The 18,607-nt window shown below is 47.5% G+C and overlaps 1 protein-coding gene across 1 annotated transcript in view; it reads right to left on the bottom strand.

The window, feature by feature from the left end:
* Positions 1-18,607, bottom strand: part of DAB2IP (DAB2 interacting protein) — a 1,128,147-nt gene that overhangs the window by 1,071,203 nt on the left and 38,337 nt on the right. The window contains exon 2 of the mRNA XM_063935968.1: positions 11,055-11,181. Coding sequence (XP_063792038.1) covers positions 11,055-11,070 — 16 coding nt within the window. The 5' untranslated portion in view covers positions 11,071-11,181. The remainder of the gene's footprint in view (positions 1-11,054; positions 11,182-18,607) is intronic.

Genomic DNA, 18,607 nt, shown 5'->3' with positions numbered 1-18,607 from the left:
TTAATGCTGTACGAGATGACGAGGTGAAAGATATACTCCATTCTACTTACACAACAGAAATACAAGATAACACTCCTGCTGTCTCTGCTGGATTTACTGCTCCTTTGAGTACTTTTAGGCATCAGTTGTGTATTTTGTACAGAGGTTCTCATAGAGAATGGAGCATTGTTCAGCCTGTGAGATATCACTAATACAAAGAAGTCTTGTTCCATAAAATATGTTTCCTGCGGCGCAATCTGATCAGGCAGTGAATCCTGGCAATGCACGGTCTACATTCAGGTAATATTGGTGGTCTACATCGACTACTGACCGAAACTGAAGTCCTTACTGCTGCGATATGCAGATATGCGGTAAGAAATTATAACTCTCAGCACCAATTGGCGAATATTGGTAAATATGCTCCTAAATGGGAAAGGAGTCCCGTTTGCCAGTGAGGATATTACTGCAGTAATATATAAACATAACGTACATTTTTATGCTTTCCCAGTAAGAGAAAAACAGCCGGACTGGTCCCCGGGACTCTCTAGCGCAGTGATGGCTAACCTTGACACTCCAGCTGTTGTTGAACTACATATCCCAGCATGCCCTGCTACAGTTTTGTTATTTGGCCATGCTAAAACTGATGCAGGGCATGCTGGGATGTGTAGTTCAACAACAGCTGGAGTGTCAAGGTTAGCCATCACTGCTCTAGCTCCTGGGTTCCAGGTATTGGCATCTTTAAATCTAGAATTTGTTATGAACTTTATCGAGAAGGTTCCTGATGCTTTTAAGAGCGGCCCAGATTGAGCTCTTAGATGAATGACTTAGATTAGTCCTCAGCTTTCCATATGAATAGCCGCAGTGAGATTGGCCTTTGTGCCGGAGTATAGAAGTCCAGGAGGATGTATGCCAGCCACGCCTTAGGACTCGTCCGAGGTATTGTTTAGTATCGCTTTTTAGAAGAGCTGGCACAGGCCCACACAGCGTTCCTTCAGCTTCATTTAACTAATGGATTCCAGCAGCAAAAGAAAAGATCTCCAGCCGGAGACGCCATGAGGCTTCCAGACACTCGCTATAAAATACTTCTGTAGAAAATCTATAGATCCCATCCGTCTAAAGATAGATACTTGCAGCTCTCTTCTCTATTCAGTAACTCAGAAGACAGGAGCAGAGAAGTTGTTCTGCTGCAGGGAGACGTGCCTCGCAAACAGCGGCAAATTTTATGTTATTTATATGGCACCAGCAAGTGCCATAGCGCTGTACGGGGAACATTAGTTCTCTTTGTTTTCTCGTTAAATGATAACCAGAATATATTTATGTTATTGCTCTGTTGTCTGAGTTACAGAAACTTCCAATACATTGCTGCCTCGGGATCCAGTCTGTAGGTTGACAGTAACTAGGTCGACACTATCTGGGTCGACCACTATTGGTCAACAGTAACTAGGTCGACAGGGTCTCTAGGTCGACATGGTCTAGGTCGACAGGTCAAAAGGTCGACATAAGTTTTTCACAATTTTTATTTTTTTTAACCTTTTCATACTTAACGATTCACATGGACTACAATTGTGAACAGTAACCTGTGCCGAGCGCAGCGGTAGCAGAGCGAGGCACCTTGCCCGAAGCTCGCCATTGCGAGGGGACACGGTGCACTAATTGGGGTTCCCGGTCACTCTACGAAGAAAACGACACAACCCCCCCCATAAAAAATTCATGTCGACCTTCTGACCTGTCGACCTAGACCCTGTCGACATAAAGACCCTGTCGACCTAGTTACTGTCGACCAATAGTGGTCGACCTAGACACTGTCGACCTAGTTACTATCTACCTTCCATACCATACCCTGCTGCCTCACATCGCCTGGTTCATGGGATCCATGCCAACCTGGTCCCTGACTGTGTGGAGTTTGGATGTTCTCCCCATATTTGCTCCAATTTCATCCTGAAACTCCAGTTTCCTTACACTGTCCATTGTCGGGATGGAGAAAGGGAGGGGGGCGCCTGCGATTTAGCGGCCAGATTCTCCGGGGGCAGCTCAGCATGTCCTCCGGAAGTGATGTAACGGGGGCATCCTGCGAGGCCACGCCCCTCCCAAGACACCACACCCCAAAGTTGTAGTAGCCGCATGCTCCACGTGAGGCCAAGCCCTATCCCCGCGAGAGGGGGAATTGTTTATCGCACCAGGTGTCACGGACCCCGGTGCTGTCTCGTTAGATTACCAGATTGTTATCTTTTGGCTCTTGTAAATTCTGCTTTATTCCACTTTTCCTTGGTAAGTGGAAGTGGACCATAGAAGAACTTAGACCAGGATTGACCATTTTTTTCTGCAGTATTTCTTATGCTGCATTATTTGTAACACAACACTACACTGGTACTAATACTGGAAATATATTATGCAAGCACTGACCACTGGAAATCATTTGCTCTCAGGCCTGGCTGAGCCTGTAAATGAGTAGGATCAATCAATGCCGCTGATAAAGATGGAGAATTAAATGTTAATCACAACGCAGGCATTGAATTACTTCTCCGGTGGCTGTACAAGGACAAGCTGAAGTTCTGGTCTGTTAAGGGTCTCCTGGGAACCACTACGGGCCACTTTGACCTGAAAGAAAAGAACTTGGACACCATCCCCTACATTTACCAGCACACTGGAAGGAGATATTTCTTCAGTGACATCCCATTCAGTGGAAGAGGGGACACATTATTAGGATCACTTGAAGTTCTTTAGCCAAGGAGGGGTCAGGCCCTTCAGCTTGAGTATCATAATATTGCATGTTATTTGGAGAGACCAACTCAGCCTAACACCATTTCACTGGTCCTTATAGACTACCTCGTCCAAAAGGCTTCAATACCTCGGAAGCAAGTTCAAAGTAAAGAGCCAATAAATATTTAATACTCTAGTGATGTTGACACAGATCAATTGACCTGGCATGAATGAAGCCCATCTGGACCAGGTGTATGATGGACTTCACCGCATAATATGACCTGAGAACTTTTAAGAACTTCACCTGCAGCAGAAAAACACGTCTATAGGAGGGCATTATAGTGGGGTACTTACTGGTCTTTGAGAAGAACGTTCTCATTACATCTTACATGGACTGGGGAAGTTCTCCTAATTCCAGGGCTGTATTGTAAGTGTCTAACAGATGGGTAATTATTTTCCCAGGGACAAAGAAGAATGTAATTAACTATCTTCTCCGTCATGAAATACAATACAATGCCCCAGCCTGGGCCTCAAGCAGCTTCGGTAACTGAACAGTGGCCAAGCAGAAGTAGACAGCCTCTCCCTCAGGGTTTATAGGGCATTACTCTTGGCTCTGTCCGGTAACAGAACTGAGTATGCCCTCTTGCTATAAAGCCATACTGACTCATTCAAGGGTGAAAGATATCCTGCACAGTAGGCGTCCTCGTCCAAAACAGCTGCCTTTAAGGCACCTTACAACTCACTCATAAGCCTCCCACAGGACCAGTGGCACCTTTACAGCTGTCCATTATTACGTATGGTACTCCCACTCCTATGTCATCAGTGGACACTCTGAGCCAAAAGAGGGCATACCCCTACCTGGAGGTAGAGCAGAAGTCAGGAGTGATCGAATGTTGATCTAGCCAGGAGATTATAATGGTTCCAGAGAAGCATTGACCAATGTCACTTGTTGCTGTACTGTATATGTATCACTTGAAAGGTTACGGCACCACTTTGGGGTACAGACCAGAGCGCTAGCACCTCTCAGGATGATATACCGTGATGTAGGATGATGTACTGCCAGGTCAGGACACTCTCCAATATCTCTCAGACGTGGGAATAGCCTCAATATACCAAGCAAGACGACATCTACAAGTCTATGTGGTCTTGCCAAGAATAGTTTTCTACAATGTCCCTTTATTCAGCGGTAAAGTAAAATCATAGATAAAATGTAGTTATGTTTTATTACAATTTAAACAATGAATCTGCTCCAGATATGCCGCTCCGGAGGTCCTGGCATGGCTCCTGGGATGTCATTAACAAATGCCAACATTATCGTGTCATTGTAGGGGTACACAGGCCAGACAATTGTCTTACAGCAAGAGGATAATTACTCAAATCTTGTGGGGAGCCTGGAAAACACATTTCCCTCACATGGACCTAGATAGGATCTTAAAGGCACACACAACGGCATGCACGACTCTTTCTTCAGCAAGATACAAGGAAATGTTTCTTAACATTCTACATAGGACGTATCTTGCCCCTCATAGTAGATTCCTGATTGGTCTTTCTCCCTCTCATGATTGTTGGAAATGTGGTGGGGCCCAAGCAGATCTTTACCATTGCCTACGGCTTTGCCCATTGATTAAGGGGTTTTGGGTGCAAATCCGTAGATAATGATATGTAGTGGACCACCTAGTAAATTATTTACAATTAACGCCAGAATGGACACTTTTTGGTATCTTCCCAGACAATCAACGACTGTCCAAAGGGAGCAGGAAGTTGTTGTTAGCTGTTAGCGCGGCAGCTTTGAAATCCATTCTGCAAGTATGGATTCACCCCGAACCCCTGTCACTGACTTTATTCAAAACAAAGTTGTTTTACCTTTTTAGGATGGAGTGGGTGGGGATGACATTAGAAAAGGACAATAAAGCAGAAAAGTTTTTCGATGTTTAGGAAAGTTATGTGGCCGCATTGTCTGCCTCTCTGAAATCGCAACTCCATGAATCCTTAACGAATAATCTGTGGTATATGACCAGGGTACTGGGGGGGGGGGGGGGGGGGGGGGGGGGGGGGAGGTCCTCCCATTGCCCTGTAGTGCCCTCCCTTTTCTGTCCTGGGGAGTGGGGGGACTGGTGCGGACGCTATTTTTATTGATTTTTTTTTCTCTTTTTTGGGATTGTTGTATGTACCGGGTAATTTAGTCACCTTAAAGAAACAACTATTTTACTGTACTATTATGTTGACACTCCACCGTGCTACGGAGATTATGTACAATATCTGTAGTGTTTGTATCCTCTGTATCTGTTTTATCCCTTGGAGCACCTCCCGATATGTAAAAGGTATATACCCGTACTATTGAGTATAAGGGAAAGGATCTATACTATATACGAGAATATAAAAAGAAAATAGAAGTCTGTGCGACTCTTCAATTACCGTGTTTATATTTACTTATCTTTGGAATCAGACTCCACAAACGAAGTCAACTGGAAGGTGTCAAGGGTTAAAGTTTATTGTGATAAGTGGATGACATGTACAACTTCCTTAATGATAATTGTATTCTGTTGGTTGATATATGCATTGCTTCAATAAATATATATTTGAAAAAAATCTTGTGGGGACTGAGAGGTGATGGGTGATGTGGATGGTGCCATCCCGGTGTTATCATCAGGAGAGTATTCTGCTGGAGAAGGCTCTGCTCTGACGTCTGCAATCAGAGAACGGGAACGCGCCGTCTATCACAAAAGTCAGCCGGTGTGGTTGCTACCGGAGTGCCCCTTGCCACATTTACTTCCCCGTGTGAGAGGTCTGGAAGCGGCGGTCGATATTAGAGTATCGAGTTCTTTACACTCTGTGGTATCAAAGCATAAAATGCAGCAATGACTTCTGTTTAGAAGAAACATTTATATTCCATCAAAGCTTCATACTCCTATAAATGTAATCCTACCCGCTCTCCTTATCACCTTACTAGCAACAATCACATCTACAGCAGTCATGTCCAAACTGCGGCCCTCCAGCTGTTGAGAAACTACACATCCCAGCATGCCCTGACACAGCTTTAGCATTCTCTGACAGCAAAACTGTGTCAGGGCATGCTGGGATATGTGGTTTCACAATAGCTGGAGGGCCGCAGTTTGGACATGCCTGGTCTACAGTATATCGGAGGTATACCCTGCCTCGTTCCGGGTGCCTCCCCAGTCATGGCTCCCATTCAGCAGAGTGAATCCTGTACACTCTCAGAGGTGAGGCTGCCCCGTGTATCTGTGGGTCTTCACTGGCATAGTGCATAGGTGCCACCTGTTCCAGGGCTACCCCCAGGCTGTACATATTCCTCTCAGTCAATGTCCCTGTACAGCATTTACGTGCTGACCAACTGCACAATACAATACCCTTCTATTCTGCGTAATAGGTGCAATTCTTACCCAGTGCATTTTACACGTTAACAGTAGTTTCAAAGGAATATCATCGCATTCAGTAACTATAACATGATTGGTTACCAGCCGGTCAGAATGACGGAAACAACATAACAGTAACGTCAGCACTGGTTGCTGTGCGGGCCTGAATGGAGCAACACTTGCATTGCTCCGCCGGGCACCATCTAGTGGCCGCCAGTGTGCAAAATACTTGAATTCCCCCTGTAGAGATGAGGAGCAGCGTTAGCCTTTTATTATATAGGATGTGGACTGCAGTGCTGTGTGGTTCCCCCCCAAAACATCACAGCGTGAAACCTGCGGAGGCACCAGCTCAGCAGGAAATTGTCCCAGGACTTTATAGAAAAGTGTCAGAAACAACGTAACGCATAGGACACAATAGGGAGAAGTACAGTACATGCTCCATTATACCAGGGAAGGGTATTGATATAAATTAAAAGGGGGAACTCCAGCCCCAGGATTATTCGCCTTTCGGTAGACAGCTGATGAGTTTAGGTGCGTTGGATAAACAGAAGATCTTGGGTTAAGTTTTAAGCTTCCCAAATGACACACCTACCCCTGGCTTCCCTGTAATCCATTCCGTACCGTTCCCGAGTGACTGTGATCCGACGCAGTGAGAGAACCCTCCCCCCCCCACCACCACGTTAATTCCATTGCACGCTGCACAGTGCACCTTACTGAGCACACAGCACATGTAATCACACGGGATGCTTCTGGAAAAGGTCTTTAAACTCCCTCTTGTGGATGAATTAATATTATCCCACTGCCGAGTGTAAAATGCTAAATCTGCACAAAGACGGAGAGTCGGCAGCTGGCACACGACCCGTTCTCTGTGGCATCAGGATCTCCTCTATGTCTGAATTGTACATGAAACCATCGGGGTTGTGTGAAACGTGGCCGAGATCTATGCAGAACAACATTCCAGTCTCTCCAGACACACACAGGCCGGGCCATTCGTATCATCGTCTACTATATGTAACATATTGGGGGTCATTTCGAGTTGATCGCTCGCTAGCAGTTTTTAGGAGCCGTGCAAATGCTATGCCGCCGCCCACTGGGAGTGTATTTTAGCTCAGCAGAAGTGCGAACATTTTCATCGCAGAGAGCCTGCAAAAAAATGTTGTGTAGTTTCAGAGTAGCTCAAAACCTACTCAGCGCTTGCGTTCATTTCAGACTATTCAGTTCTGGATTTGACGTCATACACCTGCCCAGCCACGCCTGCGTTTTCCCTGGCACGCCTGCGTTTTTCCCAACACTCCCTGAAAACGGTCAGTTGCCACCCAGAAACGCCCCCTTCCTGTCAATCACTCCGCGGCAATCAGTGCGACTGAAATACATCGCTAGACCCTGTGCAAAACTACATCGTTCGTTGTGCCCGTACGTCGCGCGTGCGCATTGCACCGCATACGCATGTGCAGAACTGCCGTTTTTTAGCCTGATCGCTGCGCTGCGAACAAATGCAGCTAGCGATCAACTCGGAATGACCACCTTAGGTCTCTCCTCTGGGTCATGGTTCTGCGGACACGAGTTATTATGAGACGGTAAAGAGTTTATATAATAGCTCTGATGGAAATGAAAAGCACCTACATTGTACAGCATATATTTTCTCAATAGATTGTATGTGCAATATACTAAGCAGAACACTGGTACTTCTGCTGGGAGTACCAACCATCCCGCCCACAGACAGATTTATATATGCATACTGGTGATGGTAACAGCTGATGTAATTAATATCAATGATTCAAGTTCTTCCTTTATTTATTTTAAAACTTTTGATACGTTTCAACAAACCGGATCAGGGAACAGTTCTCAAAAATCACGTACTGTAAGCGTCTCCAGTACCAATACTGGTTTGGTAACAATGGTCTGACTGCGCACATACAACTCCTATTCAGTCGGAGGCCTCCTTTATGGTATCACTACAGTATCAGAATGAGCAAAGGGCCCGATTCAGACCTGACCGCTGCGATGCGTTTTTGTGGTCATTTGCTTAGCTGTGTGTGCTGCTTAGATTCTGACATTTAAGCCTTGCCATATTTTACTAGCAAGCCTTTTATTACAGTTCCACCCCAAAAACTTGCCAGAGAGTAGGGATCTCCTGCATGCTCCACAGAGAAATCTTATACCCCTTTTACACCGCCTGAAATATCCCGGGATTTTGCACAGGACTGCAGGCGGTGTAACAGGGTCCTTCTCCTAAACCCCGGGTCCACTTTCCCCGGAATCCAACCCGGCTTGTACGCAGGGTTGGACACGGGTAAGACCCAGGTAGGAGGCGGTGTAAATGGGTATGCCAGGTCAGCCAAACTTATCGTACCGCAGTGTCCGGCTGGCGGTCGGGAGGCTGGTGGTCACGGCGCACGCTGACTATGCAGACAACAGCGTGGGCATGCCCCCGACGAGAAGCTCCGGAGCACCGTTCTGCAGTGTTTCCCGGCGCTTGGAGATGACATCACCTCTAAGCGCCGGCCCACAAGACACTGCACCCGGGTGTAGTGTAAACGGTGCTGATCCGGGAATATCCCGGATCGGCACTGCGGTATAAATGGGGGGAGTCCCGGGTCTGACCCGGCTTGGAACCGTGTTCAAAATCCTGGTTCAGAGCTGGGATTTTGGTGTAAAAGGGGTATTACTAGTACCGTACAGAATGCAATATTCCCGTATAACGTGACATTCCAGTATTACGCGTATTGAGGAACAATCTCCGCTGCACAGAGTTTCTAGACTCTGGATTCTATAACAGGAGTGTCAGAGCCAGAAATAACGCCGAAGGATCCAGATAATACCAAACACGCAGAGGAAAATGCTTTGTACAAAATACAATGTTTAGTTTTAGCTGAATCTGTATAATTTGGGACCATCCCCCCCCCCCTCCCCCCCCTCACACTTGCGGTAACATAAAACATGTAATTTACATTCTGTAAGCGTGGACGGATGAATTCCACAGCGGAGAACCATCACACCGCTCAGTGTATACAGAGAGTGATGTCACCTAGATGAGGCCCCCGGCTGGCGCTATACACTGCGTCCCACCCACCCCCCAAACCTCAGCACGTTAATAAGATACTCTCCAGATTCAAATATTCCCAAAGGAATGAGAAATAGGAAACAAAGAGTTTAACATACAAGCTTGATTTAACAAAAAAGTTCTAGTACAAAACCAAAAATGTCTGTATAATCCCCTGCTTACTGACGGCTAGTATCTTACTGACGCATCACCCTATGAATATTGGTCTGAACTGAAAATTTGTGTACCACCAACAAGAAAGTGGAGCTTAGATGTATGTAAGTGGTCTTACAGCTAGAGAGGAGCTAAGTCTTCACCTCGTTTCACATCTGACTGCAACATTTTACGCGTTTCACCACCGGAATTTGCAGCGTTCAGCGGGAATAAATATGATGCAGGAAATTTCTAGCGGAACACTTGTGTATACCCGTATGACCAAGCGTGGACGGCGAATGGGTAGGAATTCCCTATTCATCTTCGCTGACCCCCTACTATACCCCAACTTAAAATATTGTGAAAGCCTTGCAGCCAAATGTAACACTGTGAATTCTTTGTGGAACAGTTCCCTGTTGTACACACTGTACGATCCGGACGATACGTGGTTCCGATTTGCGTGGGAAGGACATATCGTGCCGAGATTGTTCAGGTGTGTACCCGGCCTAAATCATTAGTGTAACATTTGTGTGTTTAGGATAATAGTGTCAGGAGATTAAAATGTTGCATCTCTTTTACTGTTAATCATTATTGCGTTAATGCACCAAAAAGTCTAGTAGGGCTGGTGAAATACAGTTGTGCTGTGCTCTGTGTGACTACTAGATACGAGATACAGTCCACATACCCTTATCCTCAAATCGCACCAAACAGCCCCATTTAGCGCACCACAAACTTTGCTACTTAGTCACGCCGAAACGCTAATATTAAGCACCTAGGCCCTAGTTCGTGTTTGTACGCAATGGGCGATTATCACGCAAGTGAGTGATTATCGGCAGGCTGCGTATGTGCTGCGGTCACTTGTTAACATAAGCCGTTCCATAGCCTAGTAAACCGTATTGCAATTGCATCTGCGTACAAGCATGAACTGGGCCTCTAGTGCACTATGGGGTTTGATCCTGAGTTGCACGCTGCTGCGACCACTTTAGCGGTTTTGGCGTAGTCGTGTCTGAGGCTATATGCTGATGCTAGAATAAGCGCGTCCCCTGGCGTACAAGCATGTGTGGAAATATGCAAGGCCTGAGACGCCCACTGCCAGTGTCCGTATACACCGAAATACCACTTGGTACATATTTACTATTTAGACCCTCCCATTGGCTGCACCATTGACACTTTCACTGTCCCTTGGCAGCTGCAGATTATCCATCTGAATATGGCCCCTATGTGAACAATTCTACGTCTCTGTACGTGACCACTATCTGCGGCATTCCCATAAGACGCCCATAAAATGGCCCATCTCTGCGCGTGCGCTGTCCTGTCACCGCCCGCTACAGACTGTCAGACTGTCTCCCGCTTGCCTCAATCACAGCTGCGCACTCAGTCTGGCCGCATGAGCAGTGTGCCTTGGACAAAGGCGCAGAAGAGCGTAGCTGTATGAAGACACCTCAGTATTACAAACAGCGCCGCCCTGCTGCAGAAACGAAGAACTGCAGCCCTTTCGTTTGCCTGCTAATTACAGCCCTTTATTTCCGCACACAGACGTGGACCTCGTAGGGTCACATCTAGAGGTAGTCATCCTGCTCCACACTGGAGGACAATGAGAGTCCTAGTAAAGCAGCTACAGGTCTGCAGCCTGGTGACCTGGTTTTGTTTCCAAGGACTGAAAGAAATCTCTTATACTACACAGAGCCGCCGTCCCCATGGCGCAGATATATGTGATCACATGGTATACACGACTCTGACTGCTGTTGCTGTGATGGACATGACACTATCATATAGTTCATAGTCTATAAACATGCTGCACTTACCGTGGTCAGATATCATGTCAGAAGCGTGTTCAGGGCATGACCTGCCCAGGGGGGCGCTTATGGTCCGCTGAAGTCTCCGGCATCTCCCGGATTCCCCGACCCCATCCTGGCTGCGGAATGGGCAGACCTGCAAGTATCACAGAGCGACAGTGAGACATCTGTAACAGCAATATATATATATATATATATAGTGACGCCCAATACCGGTGGAAAGTGGCAGCAAATTTAGTTTTATTAAAAGAGAATTAAAAACGAGTTTTATGGTAAGAACTTACCTTTGTTAAAACTCTTTCTGCGAGGTACACTGGGCTCCACAAGGAATGGACAATAGGGTGTAGAGTAGGATCTTGATCCGAGGCACCAACAGCTCAAAGCTTTGACTGTTCCCAGAATGCACAGCGCCGCCTCCTATATCACCCCGCCTCCCTGCACAGGAGCTCAGTTTTTAGTTAACCAGCCCAATGCAGTAGCAGGAAAAGAGACGACAACGGTTAGTAGCCACAAACACCACATTCTCACGACAGGAGACGTGTCAGCGGCTAATGCCATACCAACCCAAAGAAGCTAAGTGCGTCAGGGTGGGCGCCTTGTGGAGCCCAGTGTACCTCGCAGAAAGAGTTTTAACAAAGGTAATTTCTTACCATAAAACTTGTTTTCTGCTGCGGGGTACACTGGGCTCCACAAGGAATGGACAATGGGGATGTCTTAAAGCAGTTCCTTATGGGAGGGGACGCACTGTAGCGGGCACAAGAACCCGGCGTCCAAAGGAAGCATCCTGGGAAGCAGCAGTATCGAAGGCATATAACCTTATGAACGTGTTCACGGAGGACCACGTAGCCGCCTTGCATAATTGTTCAAGGGTCGCACCACGTTGGGCCGCCCAAGAAGGTCCAACAGACCGAGTAGAATGGCCTTAATGTGATCAGGAGCAGAGAGACCAGCCTTCACATAAGCATGTGCAATCACCATTCTAATCCATCTGGCCAGGGTTTGCTTGTGAGCAGGCCAGCCACGTTTGTGAAATCCAAACACAACAAAGAGAGAATCAGATTCTCGAATAGAAGCAGTTCTCTTCACATAGATACGGAGAGCCCGTACCACATCCAAAGACCGCTCTTTGGGGGACAGATCAGGAGAAACAAGTGCCGGAACTACTATCTCCTGGTTAAGGTGGAACGAAGAAACCACCTTAGGTAAATAGCCGGGACGAGTCCTAAGAACCGCCCGGTCACGGTGAAAAATCAGATATGGAGAGCTACAGGACAAAGCACCCAAATCCGACACTCTTCTAGCTGAAGCAACAGCCAGCAGAAACACCACCTTAAGGGAAAGCCACTTAAGGTCAGCTGAACCAAGAGGTTCAAACGGAGACTCTTGTAACGCCTCCAAAACCACCGACAAGTCCCAAGGAGCCACAGGCGGGACATAGGGAGGTTGGATACGCAACACACCCTGAGTAAAGGTATGCACATCAGGTAAGGTCGCAATATTTCTCTGAAACCACACCGACAAGGCAGATATTTGAACCTTGAGGGAGGCCAGACGCAAGCCAAAGTCCAGGCCCTGCTGAAGAAAAGCCAACAACTTGGCTATACTAAACTTGGAAGCGTCATAATCGTTAGATGCGCACCAAACAAAGTAAGAATGCCAGACCCTATAGTAAATCCGAGCCGAAGCCGGTTTCCGGGCCCGCAACATAGTTTGAATGACCGCCTCAGACGGAAGCTTCAAGAGCCACGCTGTCAAAGACAGCCTGGCTAGGTCCTGGTAGACACAGGGGCCCTGAACGAGGAGGTCTGGGCGTTGTGGAAGTAGAATCGGACGCTCTGATGATAGGCCTTGCAGGTCTGAGAACCAGTGCCGTCTGGGCCACGCTGGTCGAATTACCCTGGGCAGGAGTGACACCGGAGGGAACACGTACGGCAACCGAAACGTCCACGGCACCGCCAGCGCATCCACGAATGCTGCTTGAGGATCCCTTGTCCTTGCTCCGAAGACCGAAACCTTGTGATTGTGTCGAGACGCCATCAGGTCTACGTCTGGAAGGCCCCACTTTTCCACTATGAGTTGAAACACTTCTGGATGGAGGCCCCACTCGCCGGCATGTACGTCCTGACGACTGAGAAAGTCCGCTTCCCAATTCAGTACTCCCGGAATGAATATTGCCGATATGGCCGGTAGATGGCGTTCTGCCCACTGTAGAATCCGTGAGACTTCCTTCATTGCTAAACGGCTTCGAGTGCCCCCTTGATGATTTATATAAGCCACTGTGGTGGCGTTGTCCGACTGTACTTGAACAGGACGGTTCTGAATCAAATGCTGGGCTAGGTTCAATGCATTGAAGACCGCCTGCAATTCCAGAATGTTGATTGAGAGGGCGGACTCCTCCTTGGACCACTGACCCTGAAGGGAGTGTTGCTCCAGCACCGCGCCCCAACCTCTTAGACTGGCATCTGTCGTCAACAGGACCCAGTTGGATATCCAGAAGGGACGGCCCCTGCACAATTGTTGGTCCCGGAGCCACCAGAGCAGCGACAGACGGACCTCCGGAGTCAACGAGATAATTTGAGACCTGATCTGGTGAGGCAGGCCGTCCCACTTGGCTAGGATCAGCCTCTGGAGGGGACGAGAGTAAAATTGAGCATACTCCACCATGTCGAATGCTGATACCATGAGGCACAGCACCTGCATCGCCGAATGTATCGACACTTGCGGACGAGAAAGGAAGCAACGAATCCTGTCCTGAAGCTTCAGGACTTTCTCCTGGCACAAGAACAACCTCTGGTTGTGAGTGTCCAATAGCGCTCCCAGATGCACCATGCTCCGAGCAGGGATCAGAGAGGATTTCTTCCAGTTGATGAGCCACCCGTGGGCTTGTAGAAACCGGACCGTCACATCTAGATGACGCAGGAGAAGTTCTGGGGAATTTGCCAGGATCAACAAGTCGTCCAAATACGGCAGTATCCTGACCCCTTGACGGCAGAGTACCACCGTCATCACCGCCATGACTTTTGTAAAGACTCGCGGAGCCTTTGTTAAACCAAAAGGTAATGCCCGAAACTGGTAATGGCGGTTGCCAATCGCAAATCTCAGGTACTGCTGATGCGACACCGCTATAGGAATATGTAGGTAAGCATCCTGTATGTCCAGGGAGACCATGTAGTCCCCCGGTTCCAAGGCCAGAACTATAGAGCAAAGGGTTTCCATACGGATTTTGGAAACCTTTACAAACCTGTTCAATGCCTTGAGGTTGAGAATGGGCCGTGAGGACCCATTCGGTTTCGGGACTAGAAACAGCGGAGAATAGTACCCCCGGCCCCTCTGCGCAAGAGGCACCTGTACTACGACTCCTGTATCCAGGAGGGTCTGTACCACCGAATGCAGAGTATTTGCCTTTGTCTGGTCCAACGGGACGTCTGTCTGGCAAAATCGATGAGGGGGTCGGTTTTTGAAGGCTATGGCGTAACCTCGAGTGACGACTTCCCGTACCCAGGCATCTGAAGTGGTCTTCAACCATTCCTGGGTATACCCTAGAAGCCAGCCTCCCACCCTGGGATCCCCCAGAGGGAGTCCCGTCCCGTCATGCTCTTTTAGAGACGTGATGGTAGTGACCGGTAGAGCTGAGGAAACTACCATCCTAGCCACATGTGAGTCCACTGGAGGAGGCGTTTCCCAATTCTTAGACAGCTCTGGCGCGAGGGGATAGCGAGCCAGCATCTTCTTTTGAGGCACGAACTTCGTACCTGGGTTTTCCCAGGGTTCCTGACGTATATCGATTAGGTGGTCAGAGTGAGGTAAGACTTGTTTAACCACCTTCTGACGTTTGAACCTATCTGGTTTCTTAGGAGGGACGGATGGCTCGGAATCATCCGTAATCTGCATCATCAATTTAATAGCCTCCAACAGATCAGGAACATCCACATGTGAACTACCCTCCCCATCAGCCGTATCTGAGTCAGAACCTGTGGGATCAGTGTAAGTGCCGTCTTCATCCGACGAGGTGTCAGTGACAGCAGTGGATTGTGAGGAGACAAGTGTTTGCTTAGAGGACCCCTTGTGCTTAGGCGAGCGCTGGTCAGACTTTTTAGTAGTCAGGGACTGTTTCAACTTCTTTAATTGAGCAGATAAATCGTCCGCCCACGGCGGGTTAGCTGCAGGGACCACAAACGGTTGTACCGGCATAGGGGGTCCCATAGGGGGAGTTAGTTTATGAACTAGCGTATGTAGAAGCGTGGAAAAAGCAGCCCACGGAGGGTCATTATTTGCCTCCGATGCCACAGTCCCACTGGGGGGCAAGGAGCCCCCAGAACCAGATCCCACAGCTGCTATATTTTCCTCATATGTGTCTGTGGCTTCAGCAACACCGGCAGTGTGTTCAGCCCCAGCACCGTTACCCTCAGAAGCAGACATGATATAACTTGCAGTATCAGGTAACGCAGTACAATTGGCAGCAGCACAATACCTCTAACCGAAACCCCTGCGCAGTGTAGTCAGCACTAGCAGAGATAAAGGAGAGATATGGTGACTAAATCACAGAGAAAAATACGTAATACAGTATATCTTTGTGAAAATCCTATATCAAATAAAACCTGACGCACCAAGCCTCCTCAGGTTATAGAATATAGGGATAGCAGGTTGAGTGAAAGACACAAAATGGACACCACTCAGCTATCTAATGCACACACAGATAGTCACAGTTTGTACAATGCAGAGGTTATTACTAACAATAATACTGCACTGGACTAGCTTATATATACAGCTATATAGATATAACAGTACACAGTAAGAACTGGATGTATATCACAGGGTAATTGTACTAGGACCCTGACTAAATGCACTCTTTCTTAACTATCACTGACTAAAAAGGCAGGTAGAATACTTAAGTGTCATGTAAAGTCTCAGCGCTGACAGGCAGGCGGCTTTACACAGGAGGATTTGCCCGATCATTCCCAGGAACAGTGAGCTGAGGGATAATGGCGCCGCAGACACTGCCAGGGAGTGAGGGAGAGACAGATATGCAGCTACAGGGCGGAAACATTTGCAGAAAATGGCGCCCTGGGGCTGGGGGAGGGGCTTCAGGTCCAAGCTCTATCCCCATGCTGGCAAAACCACCGGGTACTGTGGGCTCTAATAAAACGGTTTATAGAGAAAACCTGACCTGCACCCATGCCCTGGTGATCTAGTGGGATCGCCTGTACTACCAGTGTCCACCGCCAGCGCGCGCGGCCCGCCTCCCACTGACCGCGCCGGATCGCGATAAAGACCGAGTCCCGCGAGCGGGACCCACTTACCACCTCCCGAAGCGCGGCCACGCGATCCCGGAGAGCCCCCGTCGTGTGTGCCTGACATGAAGAAAAACCGGAGCCTCCTGCTGTAGTTACACGGCAACCAGGGCTCGGGAGTGTACAGCGCCGCTGGGGAGAGATGGAGCTGCAGCAGTGAATGTCTTCTGACATTTACTACTGTTGCTGCCCTTGAAGTCTTCACTTTTTCATCAGAAAAAAGCTTTTCTTAGGGCTGCCTGGAGCAGCCCCTCTGTTAAGTGCCTGCTACTGCAGCACCAACTACAAAACTGAGATCTTGTGCAGGGAGGCGGGGTGATATAGGAGGCGGCGCTGTGCATTCTGGGAACAGTCAAAGCTTTGAGCCTGTTGGTGTCTCAGATCAAGATCCTACTCTACACCCCATTGTCCATTCCTTGTGGAGCTCAGTGTACCCCGCAGCAGAAATGGAGATTAATCAGAAAATCTATTAGTAGCGTGGGGCTGAGGATGGTAAACTAATATTTTGCTCTTTTAGCAGTGATGTAACAAATCTGGTGTTTGCCCTCTACACGGTGCCATATTTATGTCTCCGTTCTTCCCACAAACTAATTACAGACTTGAATACTGAAAGAAACCGTCCTGGCAACTAGCAATGTGTCAGGCAGCAGAGAACACAACAGGCCACTTACATTCTCTGCATCACACAAAAAATACACATTTCCAATATACACTCCAGCTACCAGCACAGCGCAGCCTGCTGGTGGAAGACGGCATCGCCAGAACCCATAGCAAAATATGTGTCAGGCCCTGGTGATGCCGGACATTCTTCCCAAAACCCCTGCTCTTCTCTATACCAAGGCCAGTATATGTGCCCTCACTGTATACATACTGGCCACCTCAGCTCCAGGCAATGTTACAGTGGCGGTAGCCGTACCAGTGCTCCTGCCCAATCTCGGAGAGAGCATTATGGCTGCTCAGAGACAGAATAACATGTACATTTATTATGTATTAGATGTCATTTGCTTCAACTCCAATTGCAAAGCTTAACATAGAACCAGGCCTATATAGTAATAGTACCCCCTTATCATAGAACTTGGACTATATAGCACCCCCTTATCATAGAACTTGGACTATATAGTACCCCCTTATCATAGAACTTGGGCTATATAGTACCCCCTTATCATAGAACTTGGACTATATAGCACCCCCTTATCATAGAACTTGGACTATATAGTACCCCCTTATCATAGAACTTGGACTATATAGCACTCCCTTATCATAGAACTTGGACTATATAGCACCCCCTTATCATAGAACTTGGACTATATAGCACCCCCTTATCATAGAACTTGGACTATATAGCACCCCCTTATCATAGAACTTGGACTATATAGCACTCCCTTATCATAGAACTTGGACTATATAGCACCCCCTTATCATAGAACTTGGACTATATAGCACCTCCTTATCATAGAACTTGGACTATATAGCACCCTCTTATCATATAACTTGGACTATATAGCACCCCCTTATCATAGAACTTGGACTATATAGCACCCCCTTATCATAGAACTTGGACTATATAGCACCCCCTTATCATAGAACTTGGACTATATAGCACCCCCTTATCATAGAACTTGGACTATATAGTACCCCCTTATCATAGAACTTGGACTGTATACTAGCACCCCCTTATCATAGAACTTGGACTATATAGTACCCCCTTATCATAGAACTTGGACTATATAGCACCCCCTTATCATAGAACTTGGACTATATAGCACCCCCTTCTCATAGAACTTGGACTATATAGTACCACCTTATCATAGAACTTGGACTATATAGTACCCCCTTATCATAGAACTTGGACTGTATACTAGCACCCCCTTATCATAGAACTTGGACTATATAGTACCCCCTTATCATAGAACTTGGACTATATAGTACCCCCTTATCATAGAACTTGGACTATATAGTACCCCCTTACAGGGACGTGCGGTGAGCTAAATAGCTCAGGGGGCACTGGCTAGCCCCAGAGCCAGATTTACATGCAATATATGAGCCAAATGGTACATCTGGGCATTATACACAGGTGCAGCAGTATAAACTCCTGGAAATTTGGTGAGTTTTGATCAGAGATGTGCGGAAAACATAACCAGGTGAGGCACTACCTCACCTGCCATAGACTTTTTACTCCAGAGTTTTGGCTATAAAAATTATCAGAATAATGCAAAGAAGATATTTCAAACATATTCTTTGTATTTTTCATATACTTTATACAGTCAGTAC

The sequence above is a fragment of the Pseudophryne corroboree genome, chromosome 8, assembly GCF_028390025.1.
Source record: "Pseudophryne corroboree isolate aPseCor3 chromosome 8, aPseCor3.hap2, whole genome shotgun sequence".
NCBI classification, from domain to species: Eukaryota; Metazoa; Chordata; class Amphibia; order Anura; family Myobatrachidae; genus Pseudophryne; species Pseudophryne corroboree.
The sequence above is the reverse complement of the archived record's forward strand: the minus strand, read 5'-3'. Positions and strand labels throughout refer to the sequence as shown.